The 27,564-nt window shown below is 45.9% G+C and overlaps 1 protein-coding gene and 1 long non-coding RNA gene across 2 annotated transcripts in view; one reads left to right on the top strand and one right to left on the bottom strand.

The window, feature by feature from the left end:
- LOC128420398 (uncharacterized) overlaps positions 1 to 27,564 on the bottom strand; it is a 75,480-nt gene that overhangs the window by 41,238 nt on the left and 6,678 nt on the right. The window lies entirely within an intron of this gene.
- On the top strand, positions 519 to 27,286 carry IHH (Indian hedgehog signaling molecule). Its single transcript, XM_053401945.1, has 3 exons — positions 519 to 1,712; positions 15,061 to 15,322; positions 23,384 to 27,286. The coding sequence occupies exons 1-3, from the start codon at positions 1,407 to 1,409 to the stop codon at positions 24,031 to 24,033; spliced, it is 1,218 nt and encodes a 405-aa protein (XP_053257920.1). The 5' UTR covers positions 519 to 1,406; the 3' UTR covers positions 24,034 to 27,286.

Genomic DNA, 27,564 nt, shown 5'->3' with positions numbered 1-27,564 from the left:
AATCCGAAAAAAAACTTTTCACATGCTCGGGTTCACGCTCTCTTCCTCCCTTCCTCCCTATCACTTTGCATGTGCTCTGAAGGTACACGGCCCCGGGACTGAATAAGAAAGCTCTCGCTCCTCTCCAGACAGAGATGCCAACTTGAATTAAATATGGGGGGCAGGTAAGCCCCGCCCGTCGACCCCTAGGAGTTGGCTCCTATGTCTCCAGGCTGCGCTCCCGGGCGTTGTGTTGACTTTGCCCGCTGGCAGCTGCAAGGGGAAGCCCGGCCCAGGCGGCATTGTTGTCTCAGCCGGTTAATCAGATCCTACGAGTCGCTGTGGAAATATCGGGCCTCCTGCCGAACAATAGGGCCCCAGGAGGTGGTGGTTAAACTTCAACCAGCTTAACTTCCCCCCCTCCCCGTCGGAACCCAGGGAGCCGGGCACGCGAGCCAGGCGGGGACACCCCAAGGCAAACACAACACGGGGCGGCGGAGATGGGGGTAAATTGGCGGGGGGGGGCATTAAGGGATCAGCAGGGGAAGCAGCTTTGAGGAGCTGAGGGCACCCGCCCCCAACTCTCTGTCCTCTTTATTTTTTTGTAATCCCAGCCAGGGATATGAGAGCGGGTTGGACACCCGTTTTAACTCCCCCAGCCAGAACTGGCGCCAATTGTGGCAGCCTGGGACTGTGGTGGGGTGGAGAATGGCATTTGCAGACCGATCCTGCACTTGGTGGGGGCTTTTGTCCGGCGACCGAACTGACACTAACAGAAGTGGGCTTTACTCGCAAGTAAGCGTGTGCCTCGGCCCGCAGCCTTTTGGCCCCTCTTCGTGGCGCACGTGGAGTTGGGACTGGGCGCCAGGCGGGAGGGGGAGAAGGGGCGGCCCTCTTTGCCGTGGCGCATGCCTCCCCCGATGACAGCAGGTGAGCGAGGCGCGGGGGTGGGTCGGGCTCCTGCCCCCCCTCCCCGTCGGCGGGCCCTGGTAGTGGCAGGCAGGCAGGTTCCGCGGGGAGGAGGCGAAGGAAAGAGGGAGAGGGAGGGCCGGCCACGGGTTGGGTGCGGTCCTGGCGGTCCCCGATCCCGGATCTCTTCAATTTCCCCTCTCTGTCGCTCACTCGTGCGCCGCGAGCAGAGGCAGCGGCAGCGAGAGCAGCAGCTCCGGCGGCGGCGCTGACCGCTGGAGCGCGGCGGCGATTTAACCGCGGCAGCCAAAACAAACGGGGCCCGCGCTATTTATTGGCGGCGGCCGGAGCGGGCCGGCTCAGAGCGGCCCATCAGCGCACCTGCCCCGCTCGCCGCATGGACGCTGCCGCTGCTCGCTGCCCGGGGCTGCCCGGCTGCTGCCGCCACCACCACCACCACCGCTGCCGCTGCTACAGTTCCTCCTGCTGCTGAGCGCCCGCTGGTCGTCGTCGGAGCCATGAAGGCGGCGCGGCTCCTGCTCCTGCTGAGCGGCTGCACTCTGCTCTTGCTAGCGCCGCCGGTGCGCGGCTGCGGGCCGGGCCGAGTGGTAGGCAGCCGCCGCCGCCCGCCCAGGAAGCTCATCCCGCTCGCCTACAAGCAGTTCAGCCCCAACGTGCCCGAGAAGACGCTGGGCGCCAGCGGCAGGTACGAAGGCAAGATCGCCCGCAACTCCGAGCGCTTCAAGGAGCTCACGCCCAACTACAACCCGGACATCATTTTCAAGGACGAGGAGAACACGGGCGCCGATCGCCTCATGACCCAGGTAGGCACCAACCCCAGCCCCTGCTCCAGCCGCGTCTCTCGCCTTCGCTCGCTTTCGCTGCCTGCCTTCTCCATTCGAGTCTACCTGAGCGGCACGCTAGAACCCGAACCCACGTGCCCCCTGCCGTGGCTAAGCTAAACACGGCGCCGCGCTCCGCGCTCCGCTGAGCTGCTCTGTACCAAGTGGCCGGCGAGCCCTTCGGAAAAAGGGAAGGAATCCTCCGCCGCTCGCCTTCCCTTCTCCAGGGCACCTGCTCACTCCGTGTGGGCTCTGGCCACCTGTTTGCTGCCACCTCCATATCCAGTCCTGTGGGTTTCGCCGGCTTTCGAGGAAAGCAAAGCGTAGCTACGGGCACTATGACCGTGGAAGCATGGAGAGATTACCGGGACCTTTGGAATGGCTTTTTGGAAGTCAGCTCCGGGTTCCGATCACTTTCCTGCTCCCCAATCCAGACCTGGAAAGTTATTAGACTCTCATTGCCGGTGGAAACCCTGATGAAAGTTTAGGGGCGATGATGCATAATCAATACCAGATCCTTTTATCCGCTTGGCACCGGTAGCAGTAGCACGGGAAAAATCACCCTTCTTTAGGTGTTGTGAGGGCGGATGCATTCCGCGACAACTTCTTGTTATTATTGATTATATGCATTGGTTGCGTTTTTCGGGGGGGGGGAAATGAACTCAAAGCAACTTTAAAAAACAAAATAGATATAAAACAAGAATAAAAACATAAAATATACCAAATAACATGCATAGATGAGCAAATCCAATTCCATTCCATCCCACTTAAAAACATGTTCAGGAAATTAAACTCCCAAGGCCTGGGTGAATAAACATGATTTTTACCTGGTGCCCAAAACAGCTAGTCAAGATGTCAGGTTTGCCTCCCTCAGGCTCCCTGGGAAAAACATTCCACAATCAAGGAGCCACCACTATGAAGGCCAGTTCTTGTGTCATTACCCTTTGCATTTCCCTTGGAGAGGATACACAAAGGATTGCCACAAATGAAGTTCTATATGTGCATGGTCCCAATCCGGCAGAGGTGCCCAGGACTTTGAAGGGTTGGTAGGATGGTGATGGGGAGAAATTGAGGTGTTTGGGGATTGATTGCCTGCCTGCTTAGTTTCACATACAGCATTAAATCCTTTCATTTCTCTTCCTCCCTCTCTCATCCCTGCTCTCAATTTCTTTCAAGAAATGAGACGTCTCATCAGGCACCAGCATAAATTGAAATATGGAAACACATATTGTAATGTGGAGGAAAATGATAGTTGAAGTGCATTAAGAATCATTATTATTATGAACTTTATTCTTCCCCACACCCTTTTCCATAGAGGTGATCACCACAGCACAGATTTGCAATATATTTCATATTCTTATTATAGACTGAACAATTCTGTGAGATAGTCTAGGCTGAAAAGTACAGTGCAAGCAAGGTTACCCAGTGGAGCTTTGTGGCTGAGAGGATTTCATACAGGGATCTGTTCATGTATGGTTGGGGGACCATAATTCCCATTATCCCTAGCCATTGGTCATGCAGACTGGGACTGCTGTATGTTGGAGTCCAACAACATCTGGAGAGCCACTGGATCCCGATTTCTGATCTAGGTCCAGCTCTATAGCCACTGTCCAATTATAGCTTGCTTGCATAGAGAGTAGGTTGTGATAGCAAGGCACCTGTCTGTTAGCAAAAACGACCTGTCTGGGGGGCAATACTTTGATACCTACCTCCAGTGGTTGCACATATTTGGCCTTACAAGGCAGCAAGGGTGGGCATATATGCCCCCTGACCTGCTGTTTGTCCTCCCCATCACTGCAGAAACCATTTCCCTAGCATCTAATTCAAGCAGCACATTCCCTCTTGGAAACTATTTTGGCTTCTCTCCAATGCCCCTTTACTATGGTTTCTCCACTAATGTTACTATGAAAAGACTGGTTTACCAAGAGTTCTGTTTTGGCTCATTCTCCACAAAGGGGACCTGGCACCTATTCAAGTAGACTGATGATTGTAGCCCCACAGTTCAATTCTATGTTGCTATGCCCAAAAGTAAATTCCACTGTGTTCAATGGGATTTACATCCTAGAAAGTGTGTTAAGGGCTGCAGCTTTAGTGTGGAAAGGTAAAGGTAAAGGAACCCCTGTCCGTTAGGTCCAGTCACACACAGACGACTCTGGGGTTGCAGCGCTCATCTTGCCATAACTACATCCCACTAAGTTCAGTACAGCTTGCTCCCATGTAAGTATGCATAGGATTGCACCCAAAGTGTGATAGGTAGAGAAGCAGTACCCAATACTGGCACTTGAGCAAGTGGTTAAGCATGGATAAGTGCTTTGTGGGTACAATCAATCCCAGAAGTTGGATTTTAGGATAGGGAGGATATATTCTGAATGTCTCACCTGACAGGAATGCCATATCTTGAATATGACGTTTGCCACTTGGTTTTAATAGCATTATTTAAATAAATAAAAAGAACAATCAATGTATCTTTAATTGTGACCTAATTTGATCTACTCTGCAACAGGCAGACGCCACCATGTCCCAAACTTTAAAAAAAAAAAAAGATCAGTCTTGAGTGGTCTACTTAAAAAAGAAAGAACATAATTCTTGTATTCTACAAATGTGATCTAAGTTGCATACTGTACTCAGGCTCCCTTCACATAACTTGTGGTGTGAAGGGCAGGATATAAATATTTAAATATGTAAACAAACAAACATAAGAAATGCCTTGCTGGCTTTGACCAAAGTCCATCTTGTCCAACATCCTTTGTAAGAATCCTTGCAGCCAGCATGTGCTGGGTGGATCACCAGAAACTGGTGCAGCAGTGTCAACAGGGGCAGGACTTGGGGGCAGAAGTCTGGGGCCCCACTTGGGAGAATAAGCAGGATGGCTCCAAATATGTTGGGGTTGATTTATCACATTCTGAAGCAAGTGAAACAATGCACATTACCATCTAATGAGTGGATGGGCTGTTAGGCTGTTAAGTCCAATTACCTGTGCCATTGCACTGGTTAATCATGATCAGCCTTCTGTCCACTCCTGGCTTAGATGAAAACATCAAAGGTGTTGGTTGGCAGCTGTTAGCTCCAACAGTCAAAAGTTTTAACATTCATTTTCAGAGGCTGCTGCCCACTTTGCATATCAAATGATGGAGATTAACAAGGGATAGTGAAAGCTCTGAGGACATGCTCTGCTTGTGAACCACCTAGGAATATTGTGCTGGTGTGGTCATGTCAGAAAACAGAATCCCTGGCTAGAGGGTAGTGGGTTATTTATTATGCTCTTCAGATGCTATTGACACTCAGTTAAACCCTACAATATAAGAAAAATGCAGTTCAATATCAGATGACATGGCAGAGCAGTCTTCGTCAGCCTGGTACCCTCCAGATATTTTGGACTGCAACTCTCCTCAAACCCAGCCAGCATAACATGATGGGAGTCATAGTCTGAAAAATCTGCAGGGCATCACATTGGCAATTACTGTGAAACAGGGGTGCCAACTTGAATAAACTATTGTGGGGCCCAGGTAAGCCCACCCCACATAATCAGTCACATGACACAGTGCACACACACCATTTGAATGGGAATGCCTACAAACTTTGTGGGGGCCCAGCCCCCTCAAAATATTTTATTGTGGTAGCTGAAGCCCCTACAGCCCCTAGGAGTTGGCTCCTATGTTGTGATAGCCATAGAGCAGGAGGGATTCAAGTATGCCATGCCAGAAAAGCCTATGGGACTAGGGATAAGCATACATAGGAAGCTGCCTTACATCAAATCAGACCATTGGTGCATCTAGCTCAGTATTGTTCACACCAGCTGGCAGTGGCTCTCCAGATTTTCAAATGGGAGAGGCTCACTCCTACTTGGAGATGCTGGGGATTTAATCTGGGACCTTCTGAATGCAAAGCAGATACTCCACCACTGAGCTAGAGCCCTGTAAAACATGCCTAGCAGGCTCAGCATGTCACATGCAGCTACAGCAAAAGCTGAAACCGGACTCTTTTAGTCCCCAGCCAGTCTCTGACTATTGGAAGGGGAAATCCCTTTCCAAGCTAAATATGGGGATCCATTACTGACATGGGGACAAATAGAAGATGCATGGAATAGAAGAGCATGGTTCCCCTTTATCACATACATAGTTGAACAAGACAACAACAAGAATCCACTGACAGTATACAAATCAAAATGGCTAACCTGACCCAAAAATCCACCCCCTCTCACACACAAACAGATTTCACTACAGCCAACCAAAGACAACTAACCACACCGTAGGCTACCCCCCAACCTCTCTCACTACCAAAGAAATATTACAAGTGAATAGAAAGAGAACCCACACAAGTGATGCTGACACAAAATCCCACGCATACACTACATGGAAGAATAGAAGCATCCCCACCCCACCCCATGCACCATGCCCACCCTTCCTCTCTTTCCGCCTCTTTTCTTCCCAACCTAATACTGCATGCAACACTAATGTCTCACAGCAAATTAAACTGATTTGTAGAAAACACAATTTGAAAAAAGACACAATGCACGTATTTTTGAAAACTAAGAATTTATTAATTAAAATTATTTTAGTCTTTGGAGTCCAATTTGAAATGTGTTTTCTTGGAAATAAGTTTCAGTAACTTCAGTGGGATTTCCTTCCTTGAAAGTGCCAGTAGAATTAATACGCAAGTGATACCTGTTCAGAAACATCACACCCTTCCCTTCCCAAGAGCCTCCGCTTCACTTATAAGTCCTAGGGTAACAAAAGTTTGTTATAATGTGCTTACCCAAGAATCACGTAACACAATGTGGAGCAGGATCCTGAGTATGCTAACTCAGATGGAGATTGGAATGACATTATTGCACAGGAAGCATGGTTTTTCCAATCCTATGTTTACCATGTGAAGGGGAAGGAGGTTTTGCAGGGGAGAATTAGTAGGCAGGAGGGAGGTGTTTAGCTTTACCTCATTGCCTACCCACTGCTTTACCTCTGGCTAACGTCTGCGGGGAATTGACCTGGGGGAAGTAGTTGTGGGGGAAATTGGTAGGCTGATCCTTATGTTTGGGACATTTTGAAAAGGATGCCCTAGCTTTCCAGTTAACATAACTGGGATAGAATCTGTCTTGGGGGATTGTTATAGCAAGGTGATTCTGCTTATTAAGTTGGAAGCAAAGAATCTGACTGTCTATAGGCAGCCTAGAGTTCACTAGGCCACCTTCTAAGCATACTGTAACATCAAAGCTAATTCTTAAAAAGCAAACTATTCAGAGTCTAATCTTTGTTTTAAAAACCATCCGGATTCTCCATTTAGCCTGTTTTGAGGAGATGGTGGCCCCAAATAGGGTTACATACTAAATCTAGAATAAGAAGGACTGGGGAAAACAATCTGCCTTTTGTCTCCAGCTCTGGGAGCGTTTTCATATTGGACCCTTAAAAAAAGCCCTGTAGTGTTTGTTTGTTTGTTTGTGTGCATGCATGTATGGATGTCCATTTTAGCCAAGTGGAAGTTTTATGTTACAGATGTGGTAAATGAAAAACAAACAAACTCCTAACATTTAAAGCAGGGATGTGGGAATCTATGCCCCCTGCAGATGTTGTTGTAGACCAGCAACATTTGGAGGGCCACATTTGGAGGGCATTGATTAAAGCCTCGGTTTTGACAATAGTCTGAGATAACCAATGCATAGTGGGAAGAAAGGTTGGGAGGGAGGCCTGTGAGGTGAATTGCTAGGGTCCAGCTACTTTTGGCCAGCTATTCTTTTTTGTGGTGGGGTAGGGGAAGAAGTGCAATAGATTGGTTGTAGTAGATTAGACCTCTGGAGTGACAGGGGATGTCAGAAAGATCTAGGCCCACTGAATGTTTTAGAACTGCATCTTGGAGTATAGACCCAATGAGATGTCGCTACTGCTCTGTACAGAGCCCTGTGATCTGAAAGACAGAGGAAATAGGGAGGGGGTGCTCCTAACACCTCCCTAAATGACATAGTTACAAGAACCTGTAGGTTTCGGTTCTGACACCAAGATGCTGAATGGGGCTTATTTTCCCCCTCCCCCATGCCTCAGTTTCCCCTGCTGGCCAGGGTTGCTGGAAGGATATTTGAGCAAGGTGAGTGCTGAGCATTGTGAAGATGTTGACACAAGCATGACTGAGATGCTTACACAGGGGACTATTCCCTCTTGTAAATTCCACAAGTCTTGCCCGTTGGAGCAGGAACCTGGGATGGTGATAGTTGGGGGATGGGTACTGTGGAGCCGGAAGTTATGTAGGACTCTTTCGGTATCACCGGAGAAATGCCTGTGGGCTCCAGGAATGCAGATAAAGAGCTATTTCCCCCTCCTGGTCTGCCACCCTGCCTGCCACCAGTCAGGGTTATGGTGCAGGTGAGTCTCCTAAAGCCTCTGGGATGCAGCTGGAGGTCTGCTGGGTCAGTGCTCTCACCCACCCTAGGGGCATGGGGGTGGGGTCTGTCACTGGTTAAAATACAGAGAGTGTGACAGAGTAGGCAAAACCAAAGAGGTTCACTGGTGTTGCACATGGCAGCTTGACTAGGCATAGGGATGGATTATCTGGCTGAACAATCATAACATAAAATCATGCATTGCCTCTATTAACAGGGCTTGGGATCTATGTGGCTTTCAACAAGGGCTCCGCACTCAAGAGACTCTGCTAGAAGTATCACTTAGCATGTTATAGTTCAGGGAAGAACCACCTTTGGCCCGTCAGAAGATGGATTCCATCTCCCATCAGTCCCAGGCAGCATGGTCAGTGGTTAGGGATGAGGGAACCTGAAATCCAATGATGTTTGTGTATGTTTACAGCAACAAGCTAACCTGATAATACTTGGACTTTTGTCAGCATCCCCACCTTTTCTCCAGAGCAGGCAGGCATGCTGAAGGCATAGCTTCTGAGGCATGATGCGAGGTTCAAAATGTATCACCTGAGCATGAGGGGTGCTCTTGTTCAGCCCCTCCTTTCCTCTCCACCCCCACCCCCATTACTGGTTTCTTATTGCTCTTGACTTGAGTTTCATCAAGTCCAAGGGTCTGCATATCCCTGGGCAACAGGATCCCGCCCACATGTCCTTATCACTCCATCTTTCTCAAGAATGTCAGTCTCTGTTTGCTTCTGGTGCCTGAGCTCAGAGGTGGAGATAAGGCCCAGGAATAGTTGCCTCACCTCTTCTCCACCCATCACCGCCCCCCCAGCCCCAGCTTCCTTCTCCTTGCTCTCTGAACCAAAGCTCCCTCTCCATGATCTGCAGGGAGCTTAAGTTAGGCCAGGCCAACATCCTCTGGGCTCCTCCAGATTGGAGTGTGCATGCATGCATGCATGGGCGGAGGTAGGGAGGTTTGTGGATGTATTCTGCAACATGTGATTGATGCAATAATATTGCATTAGTGGTGGATTTATACTGAACTGTTCACACATCATTCTGCTTTATTAGATGTTCTGTGATGCTCCCTCAATATGATTGCATTATTGCCATCTGGGCGGGGTACTGTTGCACAGTAGCACGAGAAAAGCAGGCAGAAAAAGAATAAGAAGCCACCAAACCCAGAACACCAATGGTATAGAAAGTTATAGAATTCCATCAAAAGGTTACAGAATATAGATTGGCTGGAAACAAAGTAGTACGTCCACCCCAAAACCTTTGCAAGTGCATACATTATTGAAAGTGGGACAACAGCCCCAATACCATCATTAGCACAAAGCATCATCAATGCTTATGAACAGGCTGCTGGTATTCGTTTGTGAGCTGCTGCTGGTCTTTCCCCCTCTCAATCTGATAGGGGAAAGAGTACTAGTTCTAGGGTCTAGTGCTCAGCTCCAGCCATCATCCTTTGACTCTACCAAGACAACTGATCTTCCAAGCACCTCAAGCAACTGTCCCTCCTGGAGGTGGCTTTCATGGTCCCCATGATGCCTATTTACTGCTCAGTGTTCCTGCAGGAATAAGTGCCATTCTTTGCTTTCCAGACCAAAAGTTGCCAGCAACTTAGTGGAGCTGGTATCAATTTGTACAACAGTGGATACTTTTCTGAGCAGCACAGAAATATGCAGGCTGGGTAAATTCCCCCTGTCTATCCAAGGCAGAGCCCTGGTCCTCTCCAAGAAGTTGAGCTGCAGAAACTTCCAGCTCTGCCTACTTAATACTGTGGGTTGTATTTAACCTTTATTTAGCACAAGCAATGTGTACAGTGCTGTATAAAGCAGAAACAATGTAGTCCCTGCCCTTGCTTGCCACGTGCCGTTTCTTTACCTTGCCATTGAGGCTTATTTGCTAATTTTTAAAACCCAACTCTTCCTCCAAGGATCTCAAAGTGGTATATGTAGTTCTCTCCCTCATCCCTGTTATCCTCACAATAACCCTGAGAAGTAGGTTAGACTGAGAGATAATGACTAGTCATCCAGTGAATTTCATTACTGAATGGGGATTTGAACCCCAGGTATTCCTTGTTTTCTAGGCTCTATACCACACTAACACTTACCAGCCCTTCTCTAAAGTGTACTGTAGATCTGTCCACTATAATATAAATCAGAGAAGGCTAACCTGCAGCAGCTGGACTGTGAACCCCATTACCCCTGACCATTGGGATTGTTGGCTGGGGCTAATAGATGTTAGAATCCAACAATGTTTGCAAGGCCACAGGTTAGCCACTCATGTAGGTTACATTTTCTGGACAAGGAGCAAATGGACAGTGCTGGTATTGCCAAATGATTAGTAAATATAGTTCCTATCCCCACCTTTCACCATAGACAACTTCTTCATAGCATCACTGACTGCATGCCCTGGAATGTGGCTTCCATTCTAAGGGTGTGGAGAGGGAACCCTGGAGAATATTTGTGGCTGAATATATGTTGGTATAGTGTTGGAAGCAGGGCTTGCTGAATTTTGTCCTTTTACTGATGAATTGGACTCAATAACTGAGGCAAGAAATGAGGAGAACCTCATCCCTTTCATATGTGAGCATGTACCGCTCCATGTGCTGTTTACTGAGCATTCAGCCTGATTTGTTTGCAGAGAAATTAGACAACATTAATGAGGCTGAATGATGTTGCATCAAAGCAAGTGTTATCTCACACCCTCTAGTGCATTTCTGTAACTTCCCTTATTGCAAAAAGTGCAGTCTTTGGAGAAAATGGGCTTGTTACACAAGAGCTGCCAATCAGGTATAATTGTGCTGCCTGAATTTGTCAATATGTGGTTGAATCCCACCAGAAAATAGCAGCAGTCTGAAAATGTGCCCTGTATTTATATTTACAATTTATGATTATCCCCTTGGATGGTGGGAAGGGCAGACGTGTTATGTGCTTCACCAAATATCTAGCACCTTGTTAACAAAATCCCACTTTTTTACTGCTCAACATGTAGCCCCTATGCTGTTAGCCTTGGGAGAATTGATTGGGCACTGAGGCTTACATAGCTACTATAGTTTGATCCTTTCCTCTTCTGCTGCTTTCTCCAAACCCTTCATTGCAGCTCAAATTGCACCATGGTACAGCAGCCTCCGCACCTAATGTTGGGGATTCTTTCTGAGATTATCTGTTCCTATATCTGGGCATCAGAGGTGTTTCTTTAGAACTTGCCTTGTGGTCAATGAATTAAAGCACCTGCCTTGTGCCAATTGGCTTTCCTGTTGCAGCTCTACGCTGACACCTTCTGGCTACAGCTGGAATTAGCATATATGTGAATCAGTTCTGAATTTATTCCCAATGCAGAAGAATATGTACCTTGTGATTCCCTATGTAATTCTCCCATGAGCTTTCCCATTGCTCTGGGTAAATGATATAGCCTGGAAGAGTATGAATGTGAGGTGAAGGTGACGGGTACAATGGCTATTCCCTGTGCAGCTGACTGTGAGGAATAACAAACAAAGTCTTGTCTGAAGGCTGTATTAAGAGGAGTTATTTTGATGAGAGGAACAGCCCATGTATTTGGATTCACTAACTCAGGAGTTAGCATTTTAACATGGTGTTCTGGGGCCCTGACATGTCTAGAGCTAGTCCTTATTCTTGGTCTGCAGTTTAACATTTGTTTTAAACTGGTTTTAATATTGTACTTTATTTTTTTAAAAAGCATTGCTGTACTCCACCCAGGAACCATATGGTGAAGGATGGGTAAGAAATTGAATAAAATAAAATAAATAATAACAATCTCACAAAACCTGATGCAGCCAGATTCACCCAAGGGACTCATCAGCTTGTTTGTTTCTACAGTATGCAAAGTTAAGGTGATTTGGAGTGGTTTGTTAACTGTTGTTACAAGGAAAAGTGAGCCAGAGATGGGGATGGGAACCCAACTATGTAACTCCAAACTATGTAACCCTCACCTTTCCTATGGTATTTTAAGGAAATATATAAATCTCTCTCATATATAAAACACTGTTTGTTGCCTTCTGTAGCACCTTATCTCTTGAGGTCCAGAACAAACAGTGGTGTGTGTGGTTGTAGAAACTGGGATAGCCCTTTGTGCCTGCCCTGTTTTACTAGGGACAAAGGCCAGCCCTGGCCATATATGACCTTTCCTCTGAATGCAGGGGCGGGTTTTTTGCCTCACCCTTGTGCTGCTGCTGCATTGCTCTTTGCCCTCTTCTCAAGGCTGAGTGAAACGTGACCTAAGGAGTGGGAGGGTCAGGCCTTTCATCCTTGCAGATTGTTGGCCACATTCCAAGGTCACACATGGAAGGGCTTTGCTGTCTTTTTGCAGTTTGGGATGATTCTCCCCTCTTTTTCCACACACAAAACCACACATTCCAATGTGGGGCTGCTTCTCTGTTGTGATATCCCAGGATTTCATGAAATACAGTGGTACCTCGGGTTAAGAACTTAATTCATCTGGAGGTCTGTTCTTAACCTGAAACTATTCTTAACCTGAAGCACCACTTTAGCTAATGGGGCCTCCTGCTGCTGCGCTGCCACTGCATGATTTCTGTTCTCATCCTGAAGCAAAGTTCTTAACCCAAGGTAATATTTCTGGGTTAGTGGAGTCTGTAACCTGAAGCGTATGTAACTCGAGGTACCACTGTATGTGTGAATATTGCAGCATGAGTGCAGTGGTGTTTTAGGACATTTCTGACTCTGAACTTAGCACACGCACACACCCTCTTTAGATAGAAATGTGTTTTACTTCATTTTATTTCAGTTGTGGGAAACCACACTGCTGTATTCAGGATGGGGAGACTTCTGCTTGTTCTGAAGAAAGGGGCACTGGACCTCTGCCTCAAAGTCCTGCCCTGACAGCACCAATGTACACATGATCACCTGGGTCATTACCAATCAATCGGCATCCTGCAAGAAACTCAGTTTGGCTGCTCTCAGATCAGAATGGCCTGTGCAGGTATCCCAGGGTTAATGTAAGCTTTTAGGTCTGTGCAGGACTTTAGTCACAAGTGACATATTTCGTGACTCATTCACTTGTAAGCCAAATCAGTGAGGTTCATGAATAGGGCATGGAGGGAAAACAGGACAGTAAAGCAATGAATTTAATATTGTTCAGTATGGACAGAAGCAATAGAGCATGTCATGCCCATATGGTGTGTATATCTATATATTAATAATGAGTTCCTGATATCTAGAAAAAACTTAATGGCGTGGGGATGCTACAAAAATAATTGAGGTATTTCTACAAATCCTGCAACTCTGTGCACATCCATACAACATCTCTCTAACTTTGCCAAAAGTTGTCTTATGCATTTTAAAAAGTGGTGTGGGTGAACCCATGTTACTTGTGCAGGAACAAGGACTGAGCTGAGAAACTGGGCCCCTCCAGATTACCTGTTTCTTGAACTTTCACCCTGACTTGCTTTACACAGATATTAGACTACAGTATGACCAGTCTTTAATGAGCTTTCATTCTGATTTGTTTACAGGGCAGTTATATGGCAATCATCTCCCATCTTGTACCCATCCTGATCTACTTTGGAGTGTTTACACATCTTCTTGTTAGTCATTAGTTTATCCCACACTTTTCAACGAATTTTCCACTCATTTTCCAAACTGCAGAAAGTCTTTTTTTAAGGAGGATTTGTTGTGCACTGGAGACTTTTAATCCACCTTAACTGCACACACCTAAAGTGCATGAATCCCTCCTGCAAAATCCTGACAATCTAGAGGGACCATTATGTCTCTATGTAAGGGAGAGGTACCACCTTCTGAACCCAATCAAAGTGCTGATTTTGATCTATAAAGCCTTACACAGCTCAGGACCTCAATACCTAAGGACAGCCTCTCCCCATACAAACCAACCTGGACCCTGCACTTGTCATCCAAGGCTCTATGTCCTCACTCCCTGAGAGGTACAGAGGGTGGCAACACAAGAATTAGCCTTTTTTCTGTGGTGGCCCCCAATCTGTGGAATGCTCTCCCCAGAGAGGCTTGCCTGGCACTATCATTATATGGCCTTTGTCCATTAAATAATCTATGGTCTGTTAAAACTGGGGGAGTGGCTGTTATTGTGATTATTTTATTATTATCTGTCTATTATTGTGCTTTTTATTAGGTTTTTATTGTTATGCTCTATAAGATGTGTTCTTAATGTTGTAACCACCCTAGGATCTTTTGATAAAGGGTTGTATATAAAATTATTATTATTATTATTATTATTATTATTATTATTATTATTATTATTAAAATTAGAGAGGGGTTTAACAAGAATGTAGAATACATTTTGAAAAGCAAAGTGACTTTAGCATCTAGTTGTGGACTGAATTGCTACGGCATCAGGATGTTATCACATCATTTGGCTGCATGTGTGTTGACCCAGGTGTGGCTCTTTGTTGCCCAAATGGTAAATGTTCTGGACTGTGGCTAAGCAATGCTTGATATGGTGGGGAATTTAATCTAGGCTACCCATTTACACATTGCAAAACAAAACAAAACAAAAACAGATTTTCAGTATACCTGAAGGAGCGTCTCTACCCCCATCATCCAGCCCAGACACTAAGGTCCTCCTCCAAGGGTCTTCTGGTGGTTCCCTCACTGTGGTGCCCTCCCTGTGGAATGCCCTTCCTTCAGATGTTCAGGAGATTAAGAACTACATAACTTTTAGAAGACATCTGAAGGCAGCCCTGTATCGGGAAGTTTTTAATGTTTGATGTTTTATATATTCTGTAAGCCACCCAGAGTGGCTGGGGAAACCCAGCCAGATGGGCGGCATATAAATAATAAATGTATTATTATTATTTACTATTATTACAGTATTACTATTACTATTCTCTGCCACCCTTTCAAGGAAAGGATTGTCCTTTGTCAAGAAGGACACATGGCCACCCTAATCTAATCCAAGTTTTGTACTTCCAGGTAATGCTCTCTTCTATGCTGATCTATTTCTATTCTGTCACTTCTCACCCACTTCCCATAGCGCTGCAAGGATCGCCTAAACTCTCTGGCCATCTCGGTAATGAACCAGTGGCCAGGGGTAAAGCTGCGTGTGACGGAGGGCTGGGATGAAGATGGGCACCACTCAGAGGAATCGCTGCACTATGAAGGCCGTGCTGTTGACATCACCACCTCTGACCGTGACCGCAACAAGTATGGGATGCTCGCACGTTTAGCTGTTGAGGCTGGCTTCGACTGGGTCTACTATGAATCGAAGGCTCACATTCACTGCTCTGTCAAATCTGGTAAGGACAGTTTTGAGATGGGATTGAGGGAGACTGGCAGGAATGGGGGCGGCAGTGGGAGAGTATCTGTGAATCATGAATAAGGGAGATAGGCACAATTGAAGAAAGGTTTGGGGTAATGGAAGGTGGAGTGGGTAAGTTATAAGGTTGAAGAGCACATTTTTGCTTGTATGGGTCACCGTGGGATAACAGTAGCAATGCTGTACTCCATTCTTACTGTTCATCAGAACTGGGGAACCTGTGGACCTACCAGTATTGTTGAACTCAAACTCCCTCCAGCCACAACCAGCATGGCCAATTATCAGGCATAATGGGAGTTGTAGTCCAGCAATAGCTGGTGAACCACAGATATTCTCCCATCCCTGCATGCAATTAAATACCTTATGTTAGCGTTAGCTAATCTTGGTTTGGCTTAGTTCCCCCGAGTGTCTCCCTCACTGGGCTGGGACCAAGCACACCTGCTCTAAGATCTGGTTGTTATAAAGCCACAGGAAATATTTCCCTGCAAATACTCTCCCTGTTGAACACATGGCTAATATTTTTCATCTGAGCTGCACATCCTCTCATCCAGAAAAAAAATGTAGATTTCTACAAGCAGTGGGCAGCAACAAGTTTGGTCCAGCCCTAGGTATATTAAGGACAGTAGGGGCCTGAGTTGTTTGTTGGGATTAGGTGCTGAGGTTCTCCCCCTGTTGGCCAGAGTACCACACTTTGACTGTGGCATCTTGTTCCTATCCTTTGACCATTAGCATGAGCTGCTGGTGTTCCGGCCCTTTCCAGACCCACAGGGTCTCTGGTTGATGGGAAGGAAGTGCCTTTGCCCTGCCTTGAGCTTATACTGCCTGACCCAACAGCCGAGTCTCCACCTACTTGACTGCAGCACACCAGGAGAGATCAGCGCTGGAGAAAGAGACTGGCTCAGCCAGAGTGGAGCACAACCTTCTCCCCTCTGGCACCAATATGGACTGTGCCACTTTATACTCTCCAGGAAGTAGCTGTGCCAGCCAAGTGGCTAAGAAACAAGCACTTTTTGTCCCTTTGGACTTTGGGTCCCCAAAGCCTTGATATCTACAAAGCTGCAAGTTAGGTCTAAGTGCGGTGGATATAAAAAATTATGCATAAATCTTCAAATGGTTGCACTGGGTACTGTGGCCTGCCACCTCCAAGCTGGGCATCTTGACTGTGGAGCTCTACAGACTGTCCATTTCCTCTGAGCTTCACTAGCAGGAGTAGGAAAACACTTTTGATTTGTCTCTTTGATGCTGCACACATTCCTGGGATGCTGTGTCTGCTTCTGGGTGCCCATGCTTCCAAAAGGATGTTGCAACACTACAAAGTGCCAAAGACTGAGAAACTGTCTTGGTAGTAAATGACTATAGAGGAGCAGCACAATCTTGCAGGGAAAGCACTGGATGCTGGAGGGTTGGCAACAGCTTTGATGGAGACTGGGTGGGGCAAAAAGGATGAGCGTGAACACTAGAGAGTTTATCCTGGGTGCAGGTTTTACTACAGGTGGAGACAAGCACTTGAGTACAGGCTATTCTGGAAGGGAGGCATTGCTCCAGTATTTCAGGCTGATGGATGGTGGGTAGGGCTAATGTATAGTGCCAGGGTGGCTAACCTGTGGCCTGCCAGGTATTTGGACTCTAGCACTCATCAGCCCCAGCCAGCAAGACCAATAATGAGCGTTGATGGGAGTTGTAGTCCAGCTGCATCTGGAGGGCTTTGGGTTGGTCACTCCTGATGCAGTGGAACATACTGAGTACAGAAGGAATGTCCTGGCCTGTGTAAGATGAAGTGTGAGAGAAGCAAACACTGGTTTAATGGAGGACTTTTAAGTGTCTGGAAATGGTGTGTATTCAGGGCAGCTGGCCTGCCATAAGTACCTTAATAAATGGCCTTTATTTTTGTACCATTTGTGTGGCCTGGTCTGTCTGTCCTCTGCCCTCCCCCAATCTCTTCATTCACTTGGCTTCTGTAAGTCTTACCTCCTTTTAAAAAAATGAGCTATACTAGCTTTTTATATTTAAACTTGCCCTTTTCCTGGAGACTTGGGTTGAAACCAAACTAACAACAACTACCACTACAATCCCTCCAGGTTGCACACTAGCTTGGCCATAGCCACTGAATCTGATCCCATAGCAACAAAAACAAAACCCTCTTTTAGAACAGGCTCAGTGTATTTTTACCTATAAGGCTTAAAATGATTTTTTTTTAAATGAACGTACATCCTACACTGCCTCAAATGTTCATTTGATTTCTCTTCCATGGATGAACGCCAATTAACTGAACATTCACAAAAATGTCTCCTGTAAAGCACTTATCAGACTCTGGAAGGGGATTCTTTCATTGCACCTCTATGTATCTTCATTGTTTGGACTTGGCACAGAGATGGCACAGTCTTGCTCATGGTACCAGGAGCACCTTCTTGACTGTATCATCCATGTAGCCAGTGGCGTAGCGTGGGGGGTGCAGGGGGGGCCGGTCGCACCGGGCGCAACATCTGTGGGTTAGGGGGTGCAAATCCACGGGTTAGGGGGCACAAATTACTTGCCTTGCCCCGGGTGCTGACAACCCACGCTATGCCACTGCATGCAGCAAGCAGGTCATAAGAACAGAGGAAGCTGCCTTTTTCAATGTCAGACCACTCGGTATTAAACTAACTGGCAGCAGCTCTTCAGGGTTTCAGACAGGAATATTTTCCAGTTCTACCTGGAAATGCTGGAGATTGAACATGGGACCTAAGCATGTGCTCTTTCACTGAGTTGTGACCCTTCCCAAACAATGAAGATACATTGTGTATTGATTTTTACTGTTTCAATTGACATATGGTATGCTCAAAAGGGCACCCTTGGTCACTTGGCTATGACTATATCATCTGTGAGCCAAGACTGAACAATGGAGATATGCAGATGCATGACTATGGCATGGCATCTGCTAAACTCTCCATTTTTAAGTGCCTTCTTCCCACATGGTGACAACTTTTAGCATTTCATATAGACATAGCAATTGGTTTCAAATGAATTATATGAGTACGGTAGACCATTTTTATTATTTACTTATTGCACATGTGGGACAAAGAGAGAGAAAGAATGAAAGGGAGAACATGCCTATAGCAGCTTACTCTCTGAGTTGCTCTGCCGTACCAACTCCATTGCTCTCTACATACCAACATCTCTTTGCATGTGGTTAAATCTGACCAACAATAGCAGCAGATGTTGCACAAAACTGAGATTATCTCACAAGTCAGTTGCATGCCAGATCCAAAGGTGAGCTTGGGGCTGTGTTGGCTGCTCCTTGTAGACAGGGAACCCCATTCTTGCAAATGGTGAAGTGAATAGGAGAAAGAAAGGCATTGCCCTCTTGGTCCTCTTCTGCAAGGCTGTGGATGGCTGTTTGTTCTTTTAGAATCAGTGCTTTTTTTAAGGAAAAAAAAGATGCCAGTGCTCACCATGAAGTTGTTACAGTAAGCGCTACACTTTTAACAGGGGTGGGTGGGGGCTACTGATACTGCATACCCTTGAGTGCTCCCTGAAAAAAGAACTGTTTAGAATCATTACTGAAAAACAACCAACTGAGAATTGGAGGAAAAGAGTACTGTTTTTGTTAAGTGCAAGGACGTTGGACATGAAAAGTGCCTAGAGAGAGCGGGACGTATTCTCTGCTACCTTGGGGAGGCTCTCCTTTCATCTTAGGGATCTGAAGAACTAGCTAGAGGGAAATCAATGCTGCATAAATCACACATGATACAATATGCTTTATATTGCCATCATCGCACTGTTGTATGGAGGTCCTGCTAGCAGGTGGTAATAATAATAATAATAATAATAATAATAATAATAATAATAATAATATATTATTTATACCCCACCCATCTGGCTGAGTTTCCCCAGCCACTCTGGGCAGCTTCCAATTGAGGGTTAAAAACAATACAGCATTAAATATTAAAAACTTCCCTAAACAGGGCTGCCTTCAGATGTCTTTTAAAGATAAGATAGCTTATTTCCTTCACATCTGAAGGGAGAGCGTTCCACAGGGCAGGCGCCACGACCGAGAAGGCCCTCTGTCTGGTTCCCTGTAACCTCGCAATGAGGGAACCACCAGAAGGCCCTCGGCACTGAATCTCAAGTGTCCGGACTGAACGATGAGGGTGGAGACGCTCCTTCAGGTATACAGGACCGAGGCCGTATTATTTATTATTATTATTTTTTGTTTTCCATGGGATACTGTGAGAGCAGAATACTGAATTAGATGGGCCCTTAGCCTCATCCAGCAGGGCTTCTGTTAAGTTTTAAATAAATTTAAATCAGTACTATTTAGAAACCATGTGTGCTTTACCAGCTTTCTGATTGTTTGCTGGGTTATGTAAGCTTCAGAAGCCATAGCTGCCTTCTTGAAAAGTAAGTATTTCTTCTTATTGTGGTCCTTGTTTCTCAGGCTATTTGCTGAGCAGATCTATTCTGATGCTCTTAATTGGCTGTTGAACCCACCCATTTTTAGAGCGTGGCTTTTCCTACCCTTTCACTGAAGGCTGATGACTAAAGAATGGTTTCTTGCTTTACATGTCATTAATTTCCCACCTTTTCTACTTCCAAGCAGAAGCCAAATAGTAAATACAGATCTTAACCAAAGAAGCACTACAAGTAGACTGAGGCAGATTTACTGAAGGGCAGTAAAACTGTATTTGCCAAATCTATAAAGCAGTTAGAGAATCATTGAATCACAGAATCTTAGAGCTGGAAGGGACCCCAAGGGTCATCAAGTCCAAACCCCTGCAATGCAGCAGCTAAAGCATCCATGACAGATGACCATCCAACCTCTGTTTAAAAACCTCCATGGAAGGAGAGTCCTACCACCTCTTTTGGGAGTCTGTTCCACTGCTGAACAGCTCTTACTGTCAGAAAGTTTTTCCGAATGTTTAGTCAGAATCTTCTTTCTTGCAACTTGAAGCTATTGGTTCGAGTCCTACCCTCCAGAGAAAACAAGCATGCTCTCTTTTCTATGTGACAGCCCTTAAGATATTTGAAGATGGCTATCATATCTCCTTTCAGTCTCCTCTTTTGCAGGCTAAACATACCCAACACCTTCAAGCGCTCCTCATAAGGCTTAGTTTCCAGACCCTTGATCATCTTGGTTGCCCTCCCCTGCACATGTTCCAGCTTGTCCACATCCTTCTTAAATTGTGGTGCCCAGAATTGGACACAGTTTTCCAAGTGTGTCCACTTGGAATTAGTCAGTGCAAGCCAGTTTTGAGTGTCTGCATTTGCAAGTGGAGAGCAAATTATTGCTTCAGACGCAGTGAGCAGGGAGGTAAGGCAGAATAGAGTGGTACTATTACTTCACTTGATCTGGACACTATACTTCTGTTGATACAGCCTAGAATAATATTAGCTTTTTTGCTGATGCATCAATCTGTTGACTCATGTTAAGCTTGGGTCCACCAAGACCCATAGATGCGTTTCACATGTACTGCTAGTAAGCCAGATGACCCCCATCCTATATTTGTGCATTTGATTCTTCCTGCCTAAGTGCAAAACCATACATTTGTCCCTATTGAAATTCATTTTGTTAGCTTGCACCCAGTTCTCCAATCTGTTACGGTCATTTTTAATTCTGATTCTGTCTTCTGCGCCATTAGCTACCCCTCTCAGTTTGGTGTCATATGCAAATTTGATGAGCATCCCCTTAATTCATTCAATCAAGTCATTTATAAAAATGTTGAACAACAATGGGGCCGGGACAAAACCCTGCGGCACCCCACTTGTCATGTTTTTCCAGGATGACAAGGAACTATTAATGAGTACTCTTTGAGTTTGGTCAGTCAACCAGCTACAAATCCACCTAACAGTTACCTTTTTCAACCCACATTTTACCAGTTTTCTCGCAAGAATATCTTGGGGGACATTGTCAAAAGCCTTACTGAAATCAAAATACACTATGTCCATAACATTTCCCTGATCCACCAAGTTTGTAATTACATCAAAAAAAGAAATCAGATTGGTCTGGCATGACTTATTTTTGAGAAAACCGTGCTGGGTCTTAGTAATCACAGCATCCTTTTCTAAATGCTCTCAGATTGACTGTTGAATTATCTGTTCTAGGACCTTCCCTGGTATCAATGTCAAGCTCACTGGTCGGTAGCTGCCTGGCTATTCCTTTCCCCCCTTTTTGAAGATGGGGATAAAATTTGCCGGCCTCCAGTCTGTAGGAACCTCACCTGTTCTCCAAGAAATCTCAAAGATTTCCTGAAATTACACCCACAAGCTCCTTTAGTACCCTTGGTTGCAGTTCATCAGGCCCTGGAAATTTTAATTCATTTAAAGTAGCTAGGTGTTCCCTTATTACCTCTTTCATATTTTGGGCTGCAGCTCCTTCCTTACATCATTTATTCTGTTATCACCAGGTTGGGCATCACTTTCCTTTTGAGTGAAGACAGAGGCAAAGTAGGTGTTGAGTAGTTCCACCTTTTCTCTTTCACCCAATAGCATTTCTCTGTGTTCCCCACGCAGATGACCCACCACTTGCTTGTTATTCCTCTTACTTCGGACATAGCTGAATAAACCTTTTAGTATTTTTAACCTCTCTTGCAAGCCTGAGCTCATTCTGAGCTTTAGTCAGCCTGACTTTCCATCTGCAACTGTTGGCTACTCATGTATACTCCTCCTTTGGGATTTCCCCTTTCTTCCATTTCTTATACATGCCCTTCTTAACTCTCAGTTCATCTGTAAGCTCCTTATGCAGCCACACTGGTTTTCTTAGATGCCTCCCACTTTTCATTCTTGTTGGTATTGTCTGCATTTGGGCCTCCAATATTTCTCCTTTTAAAAACTTCCATCCTTCTTGGACTCCCTTCTCACCAAGCATTTCTGACCACGTGATAGCTCCTTCAGCTTTTCAAAACTGGCCTTCTTAAAGTCCAGAGTGTGTGTCTGACTACACTCAGTTTTCCCTTGCCTCTGTATCTTCCAACCCAGGAGAGCATGATCACTTCCTCCCAGGTATAACAAAGATAGTCTTTGCTATCTTTGTTATACTGTGTAAAAGATCAGTGGTAGAATATTTGTTGTTGATGTTTGAGAGTGTGCATTATTCGTTCATTCATTCAAACTATAATTGGAAGGAGGAAACAGAAATAGGGGTTGCCTGCTAGCACCCTTACCACACAATTCCCAGCATATTTGAGGAAGACATGACTGTTAACCAATGTTTTTTATTTAGCTAGTGTAAATTAGTTGTGTAGATATACTCAATAAGACCATTGGATCCTAGGTGTTGGTTAATCAAGATCAGCCTTTCCCAACCTGTAGCTCTCCAGATGTTGATTGACTACAACTTCTATCATCCCTGACCATTGGCCATGCTGGCTGGTGCTGATGGGTGTTGCAGTCCAAAACCTCTGGAGGGCAATCAGATGGGAAATCAGATGAATGATGAATGTGCTGTTGTGCATGTGACATCATATATAGGCCCTCCATCCTCTCTATCTGGTACTAGAAACTCTCCTCAGCACACCCCTTTCTCAATCCTGCCCCTACTGCCCCTGCTTTGCACTCCTCCTTGAGTGTTCCTGAATGGCTGAAATGTGTCATTGAACTCCAATTAAACTTCTGCCCTGGATGGAGTGTAGGAAGGGTATGTGTAGAAGCTAACCTGCTGTACAAAGGTGAAATTTACATTCATTGTCTTTGGCCCACCACTGGCATGTGGCCCCCCCCAAAGGGTTTCTTAGAAAGGAATGTGGTCCTTGGACTGCAAAGTTTCCCAACTCCCCTGCTAGATGAATTAATCAGTAGTCTATATGAACTGTACTGTTCATATGAACAGTAGTCTATATGAACAGTAGTCTATATGAACTCCACCAACCTACAAAACAGAGGCCACTTGATTCCAGTTTAAAGGCCCCCATAACAAAACTTACCCTCATCACAACCACCCATAGCCCATCTAAATCTTACCAAATTTCATTTATGTTTACTTATTTGCACCTTTATCAAATCTCCCTCCCTCTAGTAACTGGGCTGGTCTCTCTATTTGTTTCTCCCTCTCCCTCTCTTTGTCTAGAGCATTCAGCAGCGGCAAAGACAGGAGGCTGTTTCCCAGCCCAGGCACTGGCAACTCTAGAAAGCGGGACCAAGATTCCAGTGTGGGCACTGAGGCCTGGGCAGCGGGTCCAAGCCATGGATGAGCAAGGCCGTCCCATATACAGTGAATTCCTGGCATTTCTGGACAAGGCATCATCGGCACGGACTGCTTTCCACGTCATTGAGACGCGGGATCCACCCCGCCGCCTTGCCCTCACTGCAGCACACCTCCTTTTTGTGGGGGAGAATGCCACTGCACCCATGAAGGCTATTTTTGCCAGCCTGGTACACCCCGGCCAATATGTGCTGGTGACAGATGGGAGTGAGCTAAGACCAGCCAGGGTAGCAGCAGCCTCAGTGCAGATGGATATTGGGGCCTATGCCCCCCTCACTCGCCATGGGACGGTGGTGGTGGATGGAGTGGTAGCATCTTGTTTTGCTTTGGTGCAGGAGCAGCACCTGGCCCAGCTGGCCTTTTGGCCCCTTCGACTCTTTCGCAGCCTGGCAGGGGGTGAGCAGACTCAACCAGAAGGCGTTCATTGGTACCCTGCACTTCTCTATCGCCTAGGCCGAATGCTCCTGGCTTCGAACAGTTTCCACCCATTGGCCACAGCACAGTTTGAGAGATGAGACGACGTCATCAGGTGCCCCTTAAAGAGGGAGAAACCAGGTGTCACCTCCTGTGGTTATAGGGAGGGACTGCATGGTAGCCAGAATCCTGAATGTGGGGGAAAGGTGAGGCCACTGGCTCCCTATACCCTTTCCCAGGCATAAGGGCCAAAGAGAGGTTTTGACCTCTATCTGAGTTGCCCCCTTTTTGGCAGGTTACAGAAGGGGATGCCCAATGACAGGGTTGTATGCTGCTATTTTGGTTCAGGAGCCTCTGATAGAGGGGGAGTTAACCAGGTGGATGCAGGTAGTGAGTGGAGGCCTGGAAGCCTGGGGTGAATGAATGAGGGGAAGGAAATCCTGCATCTCAATATGCAGACTGGGGAAGTTGGAGGGGGTGGGCTGCTACAAGAAGGTATCTGGGAGGGCTGAGTATGGGGGGCCTGCAGGACACTTTCTCTCGGCAGACATCCATGTGGTGCTCCTCCTAGCACTGTGGCAGGCAAAGTGGCTGTAAGGAAGACATATGGGACTCTTCCGTTGCTCTTTCCAGCTGCCAGTCAACTGGGCTTGTGAGTGGGACAAGAGGTAGTGCACCAGCCCTGAAGTGGAGAGGTGGGCACGAGTTATGATGAGGGAAGAGACAGTAGAAAGTGAAGGTTGTTTATAAAATCACACCGTCTTCTCTGAATCAGGTGAATTTAAGCCTGGAATACTTATAACGCCTCATTTCATTCTCAGATTCAGTAAAGAATCACTCCACCTATAATCAGTAGTGGACACTGGCAGCTTGCACCTGACCTCCAGTTGGTTGCATTGCGGCTACTTACCAGGAGGTAGCTCAGGGGCAAGGCAGTAGTAAGGTTGAGCCAGACAAATTTGGGTTTCTCCCAGTGGATTTACATCAGTGTTGTCACTTCACCCCTCTACCTCACAGTAACCAGTAGATCCGACTGACAGGAGGTCAGGTGAACACCGCCACCCCACCATGCCATCTGCTACTAGCAATAACCATGCACTGAAAGAACAGGGGTTTGTATAGGGGAGAGAAATGTGCCTTATCAATGTGCTTTAAGTATTGAATGCTCATCAAAAGGAGGCTAAAACAGTTTAACTAAGGATGTTAACCCATGTTAAGTAATCTTGAAAGGAAATCACCTAAAGGGTAGGATGGACATTTACACAATCCCCCCCACCCCCCAGGAAATGCATCATCAAAACCATTGATTTGCATATACTAATTTATATGTAGTTGCAAATTTAGAAATAACAACTTGTTATTTAAATAGAAACACACATCTCTTCATAGCAGGGAAGACAGTGACCTAGTGAATGTTGTGTGTTGTTTCCAGGTGATAACTGTAGATGGGCAGCTTCAAGCCTCCCCACTCCTCTGCTGCTCTCCTTTCTTAGGATTTTTTCTTTTTAATCCAGATTCACAGTAGGCAGCCCTTGAAATAAAGGACTGTCCTTTGCCACCCCTCCAAACAGAAGACTGTCCTCTGCAAAGTACGACATATTGACTGTCCTGCTGGAGAGCAGGACTTGGAATACCTAGTTTCTGTTAGAGCAAACTGGGACATGGGGAGGAGAAATGGAGGTGCAGGAGAGATGGATTCAGTTACCTTTTGTAAAACCATCCTTTGCTTCCTGAAGGTACTGGAGAAGAATATATAATCTATTGGGTTGTAATTACTGGGTAGATAATCTTCCTCCATTATCACAGCACTCTAACGGGACAGTCCCCATTCTATTAACCCGGCAGAGGTTCTGATGCCTGTGCTTATGTGAGGGGAAAAATGCACTGTCTACTACATGCTCAGTTTTAGCTGTTCTGTCCTGGATATTCTCAGAAGTAACATAGTATCTCAGGATGGTGGAACTACTTGTTCCTATGAGACCACACTTATGCAGCATTGTGGGGGTAACATTTGCGGGAGAGAATCAGTTTGATTGTTTGTTTTTTGGCGGGGCGTTATGTAACAATTTCCCTACCAACCAATTCTCTGATGCAATCCCTTCCCTGGCCTTTTTACAAAAAGCTCAGCCACATTTCAAGAAAGGAAAGAAACCCAGATTTTTTTTGGGGGGGGGACGGACGATGACGACAGAGATTACCTGGGAGAGCACTTGCCAAGGAGAAGCAGTAGGCAGGGGGGTGTTAAACACTCCCATCTACTGATTCATCCTTGTACACATGCATGCACACAACAATCAGATTCCATTTAAACATGGGTTTGGGAAGATGCATTTGCCAAGGAGATGCACACGTCCATTCTTGGAGCCTCTTCATGTGTCAGAAATTTAGTTCCAAGGAAATAAATTTTGTGTAGGAAAAATACATATCATGCACACAACAGTGTCTGATGAGCACTCACACTAGTTTTCCGCATGTGCACATGTGTGTTGGAAAATGTGGCTTTGTGCTGTGTGTACATGCAGAACAGTAGACCCTCATGCTCACCCCAGGTGGCAGTGTACACAAGGCTTACAAATAGTTGCTTGTGCAATTGTGTGTAATAACAACTTTCAGGTGATTTGGCAGTTAAGTCTTCTAATGAAAAGAGTTCATTTATTCTCTCCCCCGCCCCCCGCTCCCTTCTCCCTGGGACCATCCATGTGCCAAAGATGACTAATAGATTTTTTTGTGGGCAAATTGGTTATATTTTTCTCAGGCTATTAATCTTTGAAAATTTAGTTGTAAAGCTGTTGTATACAATCTTTTCCTGCAAGCAAGTAATATCCATTCTGAAAATAGTCACATGTGAAGTAGCCCTTAGCTGGGTTCCAGGTGCCCTAATTTCATTCATCTCCTTAAAGAAATCCCATAGCACTTTGTGCACTAGTCAGAACCAGAATCTGCCCCTTCCCCACGCTCTTACTTCTTCCTTGTCTGGTACCAGTTAAGTCATCAAGACAACAAGGAATAAGCATGTCCCTTGCTAGCAGTGTAGCTCAGAAGGCCACCCACAGTCCCAATATTGTGACTGGGGTGGTAGCATCTGGGAAGGCATCATCTCCTACCCCATGACATTTATTTATTTGCTTGCATTTGCAGGGTGCTCAAAAGATTTCCCTGGTGAAGAAACCCTTTTGCTGAATGACACCAAATGGGGTGGGATGGGACATTTTTTTTCTAAGGATAAAAGTATTTAAGAATTATTTCAGAAGTGATACTTTAATGGGACCATTGGGAATTGCAAAGCTTTTTGTCTCTTCACTGGATGTAGATTTCCTAAACAGGCAAGAAGTCTAATAAATCTCTTGACCCACACTTGGTGTCTGTGTCTTTTTTCTCTGAGTCAAAAGACCACACACACACACACACACACACAGGTCTGGCTCCCAGCATACAATCTCTACTTTAACAGACATTATGGAATTGATCAGGAGAGTTCAAGTGTTCTGAAGGAAAAGTATGTTATTTCTTAACACAGAGGTTGCCAACCTTTTTGTGAGTATGTTTGCAAACCAGAGAAACTGTCACCACCTCCGCAAGCCAGAACACCCTGCAACACCCTACAGGCGACACTAGAATGCTTCTTTCAAGCC

This window comes from Podarcis raffonei, chromosome 1, assembly GCF_027172205.1.
Source record: "Podarcis raffonei isolate rPodRaf1 chromosome 1, rPodRaf1.pri, whole genome shotgun sequence".
Lineage (NCBI taxonomy): Eukaryota > Metazoa > Chordata > Lepidosauria > Squamata > Lacertidae > Podarcis > Podarcis raffonei.
This window is presented reverse-complemented; position numbering and strand designations above follow the sequence as displayed.

Coding starts and splice junctions, on each gene's coding strand:
- IHH (XM_053401945.1), top strand. CDS start 1,407: ATGAAGGCGGCGCGGCTCCTGCTCCTGCTGAGCGGCTGCACTCTGCTC. Junction 1,713..15,060: donor CCGATCGCCTCATGACCCAG/GTAGGCACCAAC, acceptor CACTTCCCATAG/CGCTGCAAGGATCGCCTAAA. Junction 15,323..23,383: donor TCACTGCTCTGTCAAATCTG/GTAAGGACAGTT, acceptor CTCTTTGTCTAG/AGCATTCAGCAGCGGCAAAG.